Raw genomic sequence first — 10,000 nt, 5'->3', positions numbered from 1 at the left:
GTGGCTGGCTGCAACTGACTCGATGGACATAAGCCTACGCTCATTATTTTCAATTTATCAGAGACAACTAGGATATGAGGAACAGTTAAGTGCACTTTGTGTGTGAAACCGAAAGATCTCTATACCTCGCGAAATAGCACAATTAATTTAATGACACATCTAGAGCGGTGCCACGCTAATCTTTTTGATTCTTGATAAAGCATAAATGCTCATGTCAGCATCGTGCTGTGAACTTCAATTAAAGAGAATGAAGCAATAGAAATGTAAAAAAAGATTCCAAGACTTGGACTTAGGTCGCAAAAACAGTGACTTTAGACTTGACTTGCGACTCCACTCAAAAGACTTCAGACTTGACTCGGACTCGAGCTTCGAGACTCCTGAACAAGCTGTACATGCAATTATTGCTTTTTTAATCTAAATTTATTCATGTATTTCTATTTTATTTTACTGCTACATATACTTTGTGAAACGTATAACGAGCGACATAGCCCCTTTGCCATAATGTGCAATGTAACGCATGCGCTATGTGCGCACACTCACAGATATAAATGCATTGACCATTGCGACAAGAAGTCCTCCCGGACTAGTGCCTTTATCATTACTTTCAGTTACAAAAACTGCACAGAGGAAATAAGCGAACAGCTACATGCAAGGTGTGTGGCACCAGGATAAATTATGCCTATTCAACAACATCTGATTTCATCAGGCATCTCCAAAGATAGGTCAGTCACTTAGGCCTAGCATATATCGTTAAAGATGACAAGCTAACCATCGCAAAGTGTTGTTCTAATGATGGGAACAGGCAGGTATGGGCAAAAATACATCAGAATGTATATCAAAACTAGATGTACCGCAGAGCGGTACAAAATATGACCGCCGCCCAGTCCAGCACATTTTATCCACAAAAATAAATCACGCTGAAAGGCCTATATGATTCTAACTGTCTCACTAAATTGCATTATCCACACTAACTTCTCACTGGTATCTGCTAGACAACAAGTACCAAAACATGATTAGTTCATAGATTTCACATGTAAAATTCATTTTATACAACCCCACCCCCATCTTGCCTGTTCATAATTCTGAGAAATTCTTGAATTGTGTGCATGTGTGCGTGTACACGTTTATGTTTATGTGTGTGGGTGTGTGTGGGTGTGTGGGTGTGTGTGTGTGTGTGTGTGCGTGCTTGTGTGTTTGCCTGCGTATGTGTGTTTGTGCATGTGCATGCATGCGTACATACTGTATGTCTACTGTGTGAGTATGTGTCATACGTATGATTACTATCAATGTATGTGTGTGCGTGTGTATCTGTTTATGCACATGTGTGCACATGGAATGGGTTAACATGACCCCTGGAGGCAAACTTACGGAAAAAATTGGTCATCCTATGCCCTACGGTTCTCAAGATATTCACAGAAAACTGTGTCTGCCCTACCCTCCTTTCGGGGGGTCCAGTACAGCGGGGGGGCTACAGATCAAAACGAAAAACGATGGTTCCATGCTATCCATGTGGGGTTACATGCCCACCAAGTTTTGTGTACCCCGGTCTTTCAGTGTCCCGGGAATCCTTGTTGGTGTACGGTCACTAAATGTACACATAAATTATTTTATTGTAAGGCCCCCCATGAACGAAAGTTCACAAAACTTGGCATGCATTCAGAGGGTGTCATAATGATCCTACACTTTCAATTTCGTGCAGTTTTGACCATGTCAGCCAGAGGTATTGTGATGAAAATTTTTTTGCTTTTTAATTTTTAACTAGGTGGCGCTATACATGAAATAAGTGGTAATGGGATGGGTTGACATGCCCCCTTAAGACCAACATACAAAAAAAAAGGTGGACCTCCTAGGCCCTACGGTTCTCGAGATATTCACAGAAAACTGTCTCCAGACACCTACAGGCCAGTTGGTGTATAGTAACAAATTAATTTATTGTGTGGCCCCCCATGAACGGAATTCCACGAAACTTGGCCTGCATTCAGAGGGTGTCATAATGATCCTACACTTCCAATTTCGTGCAGTTTTGACTATGTTAGGTCACAGATACCTGCGATTACAACACCTCATTTTTACTTTTTTGTGTTTAACTAGGTGGCGCTATACATGAAATGAGTGGTTATGGAATGGGTTGACATGGCCCTTTGAGATCAACATACAAAAAAAAAAAAATGGTCCTCCTAAACCCTACGGTTCTCCAGATATCTCCAGATATTCACAGAAAACTGTGTCTGCCCTACCCTCCTTTCGGGGGTGCAGTCCAGCGGGGGGGGGCTACAGATCAAAACGAAAAACGATGGTTCCATGCTATCCATATGGGGTTACATGCCCACCAAGTTTCGTCTACCCAGGTCTTTCAGTGTCCCGGGAATCCTTGACGGAAATTTGGAAATGCGAAAAAGAAAAAAAATATATGACTAAACCTATATGGACGCCGCTTCGCTGCGGTCATAATAAAATACCTAATACTCTCATTTTTAATGTATCAAAATAAACTACAAAATACAGTAACCATATTATGTATCAAAATAAAATACTGTATTTTTGTTTTTAGAAAATACGCAAAATACTTTTTTCAAGGAAGTATGGAAGCACTGCAAAAAAAGCTTTTTAATATCCCAAACATTTAGCCTATTAAAACTATATAGTAAAAAGCAATACAATTTGGCCCGTCATACCAAATAGTATACCGTATGCAAGTTCAGTTCATGTAGTGTGATCAGAAGATTTAAGAATTTACATTTACATTTAGTCATCTAGCTGATGCTTATCCAAAACGGCTGACAGAGCTACCAAAGAGCACCTTCACAATTACTTTAAATGACCAAGAGTATTACGCCGCAGCCCTCCAAACTCATCCCATTGTTCTGCACACGACTGACAGAGCTTTCAATCAGCCACATTATAATCAATAGGCCATAATTGTGCATCTGTGCCGAATTTCGTAATTCAAGTCCAGTGCAGAACTGAATAAGAAAATCATAAGGCTATGTATCTTGAAGTTCCAGTATGTGAGAAACTTGATATGCCTTAATATCTCCAACCTCAAGTATGCAGCTAATAAGGAAATATAATTGTTCCAGTATGTGAGAAACTTGATACAGTATGCCTTAATATGTCCAACCTCAAGTATGCAGCGAATAAGAAAATAGAATTGTTATTTAATTAAAGGTGAACTTGTCCCCACTGTAGAATACAGAAGTGGATGCTACAGGGAAGGGAATTTATACACACTCAACACCTTACCATCTATTGATGTCACTGTGGTTCATTGAGATATCTGACATTTTTTCTGTTAAAGATTGGCATAGAGACAATAGGACATGGTTGCCTTTGTCAGTGTCCTTATGTGAACTTGCACAGGTAAACTTGCTCATCTTTACTTGCGTACCATTTCACACCAGTGCTTCAGACCAGAGCTGATGCTTCAACAATAGCCCGTCACTGAAAAGCTGTGAGTGTCTATGAACACAGCTGTTCTCACATTAGCTGATTGCGATAAAAATAAACCATTGTTGCCTAATTACCAATTATTCATTACACCTGTGTGTAGTATTTACTTTGTGTTTTTCACATATAGTATTTTGCAGTATTTCTAAAATACAAAAATACATACCAATAAAGTATTTTGATACAAAATACAGAGCCATTTCCTTCAACTCAATAAAATACAAATGACAAAATACTATTTTGTATTTGAAATACATATTACATGTTTCAGAAATACTACCCATCCCTGGGAACAGGCAGATTAGCCTACATCTTTATAGTTGACCATATGATGACATACTTGGGTTAATACTGTATTTCACCAGTTAGGGCACCACAATGGCCAGCAGCGGCACTGTGTAGCCTGTCTTGACCAGTTCTGGGTTACAATATACAGGTAGTGGCTCTCTGTTGAGTTTAATGAGTAGGCCTAAGCCTAAAGTTACAGCATTTCTAGCACAATTGACCAGACTTCGACCTTTTGTCTGCTTTTAACAAAATTATGGCTATGATTGTTCCTTGTATTGCATCATGAGCCATCACTGCGCCTATTGCCTAGTTTTTGAAGCCATTATTTTAAGGTAAAAGAACTAGAAGAACTGTGTCTTGAATGTGTCAAGAGGTGATAGAGATGAGCACTGACCATCATGCCAATACTCTACAATTCACCATAAATCACTTTGTATTTTTGAATTAGACAATAAGGAATGTATATTACTAGGCTATTAGTAGCCTAATAATTACAGGAATGCAATTGGAAGTCAGTTCTGAGACTTTCAGGCAATTTTCACATTGCACAAAATTCAAAGAATGATAAGGTCATATTATTTTGCTAGCAAACTCTCAAAGCATATTTGATATTTTGGGGCTTGTGTAGTAGGCTATTATTTTGGATCGCACAAAATCCCCGGGTGCCACGTGTGATGTGGTTTCAGAAGATGCACCAGGCTGCAATCTGTTGTTGTTTATTTTGATTTGAAGATAAAGTTCCATTCTAATGCGCCTGCTTACATTCAAATGGGCGATCTAAGTCGCAGTTACATTACATTGGAATCACTTGAGCTAGGAGCCCAGTTGACTGTGAGCAGCTTCTATCCTCAGCAAAATGGAGAACCTGTAAGTTAAATAGGATAATTGTGACTAAAGATTATGAGATTTCCACTGTTATCTATGACATCTATCACTGATGTTACCAAGTCCAACTTTGTCTGAATTTATACCAACGGTAACGTTACCTCGAAGGCTGACAGGTCAATGTAAACTTACATTAAGTTAACGTAACGTTCAACTTTAACCTAATGTTACTCGTTATTCGTAGACCAACAATAAGTTACCTAACGCTAAGTTAATTCAACCAAAAACGAATAACTTTAATTTTATTTAACCTAGGGTTAACGTTATTGTTCAATACATGTTAACGTTATGAACCATAACGTTAACGTTAGCATGGAATGTTAAGTTAACGTTAACGTTACACCTGCCGACGTTAACGTTATCGTGCTAGCAGCTAACTATTTAAGTTGATGTAGATTTAAATTCAGCTTTATTATCTGAAGGTGACAAGGTTGGGAGTAACATTAATGTTGCTGTAACGTGGTTATACGGCACCAAACGTTAACGTTAGAAAATCTATTATAGCGGTAGCTGCTAATTTATGACTTATGGCTATCAGGAACGTGAACGTTAATGGCAACTTGAAATCACGACCATTATGTTAACGTTAATATAATGCCAAAGAAGTTATCACTCTAACGTTAGCCAGTGGGCACAATATGTGAACAAGCGAACTTTACATAGCGAACTTTTAACAGTTTCCCCGCTGAGTTGAAAAATCAGACAAACTGTTACATGAACGAAACCCATGTCGAAATTGTGTTTTTTCCCCCTTCTATTATTATTTATTAATTTATAGTAATTTGATTTACACACCTTTAAGTTTGATGTTTGCTACCAGCCAGAATGATGGCCACCAGTCCAGGTGGCTTGTTGAGTTTTTGAGAGTAAAATGCCAATGAACTTAAACGGATATCTACAAACTAACGAGTCATACAGCAAAACACAATAGAAATAGGTAAATAATTGTAAGATTTGTTTGATTATATAATGTAGGTTCAATGTAAAGAAAACACTGCACTATCTAGGAAGAAACGTGTGTAGCCTGAACAGTCTTGCATGGTGGACGCAGTGTGATGACGTCAACTGAAAGTTTAAAGGCACAGAGCGATGCAAAGCTGTCAAAGAAAACTACCGAGTGTTTACTGCGTAATTTTAACTTGTCAAAGGTTTCCTCTGACCCATGAAAACGGGTGATTCTAAAACGCGTACATCTCAAATAAAACATAATGTGATCTATTGTTTACACCTTTCACACTACGTTTACTTTACTTAAGCAAATCCGGACAATGCAGGTGGCTGTTAACAGTTTTTTCCCATTATAACAGAAAGTAATCCGAGTATTGCTAAATGTAAGCTAAATGAAACCGCACAGCTCGTCCAGCGCTCCATGACTCCCAATAGAATGAATGGGACGCGAATAGTAGCCAATAGGCGTCGCTGTTGAAAGTATATAAAAAGCCAGACCCCGCGGAGAATCCTACCGGAGAGCCGAGTAGCGTTGGAAGAGCACTCCCCAGCCGGAACCATAGGGATCTTCGTCTCTGCTCCATCGTCTAGTAGTAGCAGCAACCCGCAGGTAGGATGGCCTCTCTCCGCACCGTAAACCCGTCTACTTATCCCTCGTGCTTGCTTTGTGTTCTAGATATGGACATAATTTCAATTTGTCCAAGACGCGATCAAAGACTTGGGTTTCGGGTTCCATGGGCTGTACTCACGTATTCGTTTTATTTTATCTCGTAATATTTTGTTAAAGAGGAAACATTGTGAGGATGTGGTATTTTAATTGCGTTACAGCCGTCCGTTAATGGTGAAGTCTCTTTTACACCATGTCAAGTTACGACACTCATCTGTGTAATTCCATACAGACTCCTGATAGACTGGCTTCCTCCTCTCCTTGGCCAAAAACGTGTATTTCATGTAGGGAGGAAAATGCATTGGATTGCCTTGGCCTCTGTTGTCTTAGACTAAACAGACTGGACGCTCGGCACTAAATTGTCCAACATGTTTCTAGACTAGTCCTTGGAATGGCAGGTATCTGAATTTTCCGTTGTTGTCTGTTAGTGGTACTGCACTGGAGCCTGCATTGGATCAGAGTTTGTAAATAATTGCGATCCCTGGCGCGAGAGCGCATTCCAGCGCTCCGTCTCCGCCTTCTCGAGGGCTCTGTGGAGTTGCCATAGCGGCCGCTCTGTCAGTCCTCTCCTGTAATCTGCGCTGGACGTGTTTCTTCATTTAGGCCGCCCGTTTCAAACCCAAGCCTTTGACCGCATCAAGTCTGCGCTAAACCCGCTAAACACACCTGCTTTGCCCCCCCCCCCCACCTCAGGGGACCGCCGCAGCCATGCCTTTCTCCAGCACCCACAACGCCATGAAGATGAAATACCCGTCGGCCGCCGAGTTCCCAGACCTCAGCAAGCACAACAATCATATGGCCAAAATACTCACGCCTGCCATGTATGAGCGCCTGCGCAGCAAGCAGACCCCGAGCGGCTTCACGTTGGACGACGTCATCCAGACCGGGGTGGATAACCCAGGTAATGCGTCTGCCAGGAGCTCACGCCCATCTGCGCGCTTATCTTAACCTATGACTAGAGAGCATCCCGGGCGCGCGTTCCGACGGAGGGTCACGCGCTCTTATCTGCGGCATTAACCTTCACTCTTGTTCCCGAGCAGTGACCTTGCCAAGGATGTCTCAGGGGAGCGCGCAGTGTTTTTCCAAACCCGCTCGTTCTGTGGGCTTTCGGAAGGAAGAGGTTATTACCTCGCACGTGGTAGACTATTATGGTAGTTTGCCAGTTGTCCTGTCAGCCCCGCGGCAAACCCGCTACTTAGCAGCCTGAAGCGCGCAGATGGCTCCCCTCCTCACCCTGTCAGTGTGTGTGTGTGTGTGTGTGTGTGTGTGTGTGTGTGGGAGTAGCAGTGTGAAAATGGCCACCCTGACAGTGAAGCAGCTTCCGGCTAAGGATGAGTACCCCGACCTCAGCCAGCACCACAACCACATGGCGAAGGTGCTGACGCCGGAGATGTACAAAGCTCTACGCGAGCGCTCCACGCCCAACGGCGTCACCATAGATCAGGTCATCCAGACGGGCGTGGACAACCCTGGTAACCCATAGCACAGCACAGCTTAGGCAGCTGCAGAGAGAGAGAGAGAGAGAGAGAGTGTGTGTGTGTGTGTGTGTGTGTGTGATGCACGAGGCTGCCCGGTGACCTGTCCCCCTGACCGCAGGTCACCCGTTCATCATGACGGTGGGCTGTGTGGCGGGAGATGAGGAGACCTACGAGGTGTTCAAGGAGCTGCTGGACCCGGTCATCGAGGACCGCCACGGCGGCTACAAGCCCACCGACAAACACAAGACCGACCTCAACCCAGCCAACCTCAAGGTAGCGCGCGCGCGCGCACACACACACACACGCACACACACACAAGACCGACCTCAACCCAGCTAACCTCTGCTTCAGTGTTCACATAATCTGGGTGTATGCGTGTGTGTTTGTGTGTGTGTGTGTGCAGCATTTGTGATGCTGGAAGGTCTGTACTGTGAATGAGCTTAAAACATATCTCTCCTCTCCCTCCATCTCTCCTCTCCCTCCATCTCTCCTCTCTCCATCTCTGTGGTCAGGGAGGGGATGATTTGGACTCAAACTACGTGCTGAGCTCTCGCGTCAGGACCGGCCGCAGCATCCGTGGATTCTGCCTCCCTCCTCACTGCAGCCGCGGGGAACGCAGGGCCGTGGAGACGCTCTCTGTGGAGGGTGAGTGTGTGTGTGTGTGTGTGTGTGTGTGTGTGTGTGTGTGTGCGCGTGCGTGTGTGTGCGTGTGTGTGCGTGTGTGGAGGACATGATGTTCTCTTCTTAATCCCTGTGGTGACAGCACCCTCTGGTGGTGAAGCTGTGTTACTGCGTGGTAGACTGACACACTTTGGGTACGCTGGTGAATTCAATCTGCCTCTCTAAATTGATGAACTCCCCCAAACAGACATACATGTATCACAAACAGCGGTGTTGAAATTGGATTGCAGAGCTTGACAAGTATAAGAATGATGAACACCATGGATGTGTTTTAGTGCAGTGACCGATTAGCGTCTTCATTAAACTCCATGGACGTGTTTTAGTGCAGTGACCGATTAGCGTCTTCATTAAACTCCATGGACGTGTTTTAGTGCAGTGACCGATTAGCGTCTTCATTAAACTCCATGGACGTGTTTTAGTGCAGTGACCGATTAGCGTCTTCATTAAACTCCATGGACGTGTTTTAGTGCAGTGACCGATTAGCGTCTTCATTAAACTCCATGGACGTGTTTTAGTGCAAGCTCCATGGACGTGTTTTAGTGCAGTGACCGATTAGCGTCTTCATTAAGCTCCAGTGCTGTGGTGCAGATGGGACACATGCCATGCGTGAGTGAGCCCTGTACCAGCACACCCCTGCTGTGTACCACGATGACGCTGATGATGATGATGACGATGATGATGATGATGGTGTTGGCTATTGTGGTGATGATGATGATGATGATGATGGTGATGGTGTTGGCTATAGAGTCCCGAAGTGTGACGTAGCGTTTCCATGACGGTAGAATCACTGGATCTAAACAAACTTTCGAAATGGCATAAATAGCATTGAATGTAGACATGTGGCATCATTTCTAGCTAATAAAAATAAATATATCCATTTAAACGTGTTTTACCTGCTAGGCAGCAGCTTAGCCACATAACACGGATTCCCTGGCAGGTGTAATAGAAAGAAAGAAAATTCCAGTGGATATTTCACGTCTTCTCAAAGACTGGCGGCTGTTAAGAGTGACGTTTTTTGCCAAAAAAATAAAGCCAAGACACGTCCGTGAATTTAAGGATTTTAACCGCATGCTGTGAAGTTACATGCAGGTCTCTTTTACGGAGGAAACCCATGCTAAAATAAAACTCTGTAGTCACGAATTTGATTGTGTTGGTATGAATATATGTTGTAATATGTGATTCCTACAGTGTAAAAAAATATACTAACGTCTTAGAAATGTTGTAAAATTATTGAAATATTTTAAGAAAGCCACCGCTATGGTGATTTCTAATGGTAGATTGATTTGTTTAGATCCAGTGAAATTGCTGCCTTGGCAACGCTACGTCATGGCTTCGGGACTCTATTGTGACTGTGATGATGATGATGATGATGGTGTTGGCTATTGTGATGATGATGACCCACAGCTCTGGCTGCCCTTGAGGGCGATCTGAAGGGCAAGTACTACGCTCTGAAGAACATGACGGACGCAGAGCAGCAGCAGCTCATCGATGACCACTTCCTGTTTGACAAGCCCGTGTCCCCACTGCTCCTGGCCGCAGGAATGGCCCGCGACTGGCCCGACGGCAGGGGCATCTGGTAAGCGCCACACACACACGCACGCACGCA

At 43.4% G+C, this 10,000-nt stretch overlaps 2 protein-coding genes across 3 annotated transcripts in view; one reads left to right on the top strand and one right to left on the bottom strand.

The window, feature by feature from the left end:
- Window positions 1-5,665, bottom strand: part of trmt61a (tRNA methyltransferase 61A) — a 23,936-nt gene extending 18,271 nt beyond the window's left edge. Inside the window, exon 1 of the mRNA XM_076275428.1 lies at window positions 5,416-5,665. The gene's annotated coding sequence lies outside the window, so the exon portion shown is untranslated. The remainder of the gene's footprint in view (window positions 1-5,415) is intronic.
- A 422-nt stretch (window positions 5,666-6,087) lies between these two features.
- The window catches only part of LOC143113478 (creatine kinase, testis isozyme), a 17,707-nt gene continuing 13,794 nt past the window's right edge, over window positions 6,088-10,000 (top strand). Inside the window, exons 1-5 of one of the 2 annotated variants that reach the window (XM_076275429.1) lie at window positions 6,088-6,178; window positions 6,929-7,136; window positions 7,832-7,986; window positions 8,226-8,358; window positions 9,799-9,970. In XM_076275429.1, the coding sequence (XP_076131544.1) occupies window positions 6,944-7,136; window positions 7,832-7,986; window positions 8,226-8,358; window positions 9,799-9,970 (653 nt within the window). In that variant the 5' untranslated portion in view covers window positions 6,088-6,178; window positions 6,929-6,943. Of the gene's footprint in view, window positions 6,179-6,928; window positions 7,137-7,501; window positions 7,708-7,831; window positions 7,987-8,225; window positions 8,359-9,798; window positions 9,971-10,000 lie in introns of those variants that run through there. The other variant, XM_076275431.1, reaches the window with a different exon arrangement.

This window comes from Alosa pseudoharengus, unplaced genomic scaffold, assembly GCF_046254945.1.
Source record: "Alosa pseudoharengus isolate Yale_2024_CS ecotype anadromous, Long Island Sound unplaced genomic scaffold, YU_APseudo_1.1 YU_APseudo_1.1_scf_82, whole genome shotgun sequence".
NCBI lineage: Eukaryota > Metazoa > Chordata > Actinopteri > Clupeiformes > Clupeidae > Alosa > Alosa pseudoharengus.
This window is presented reverse-complemented; position numbering and strand designations above follow the sequence as displayed.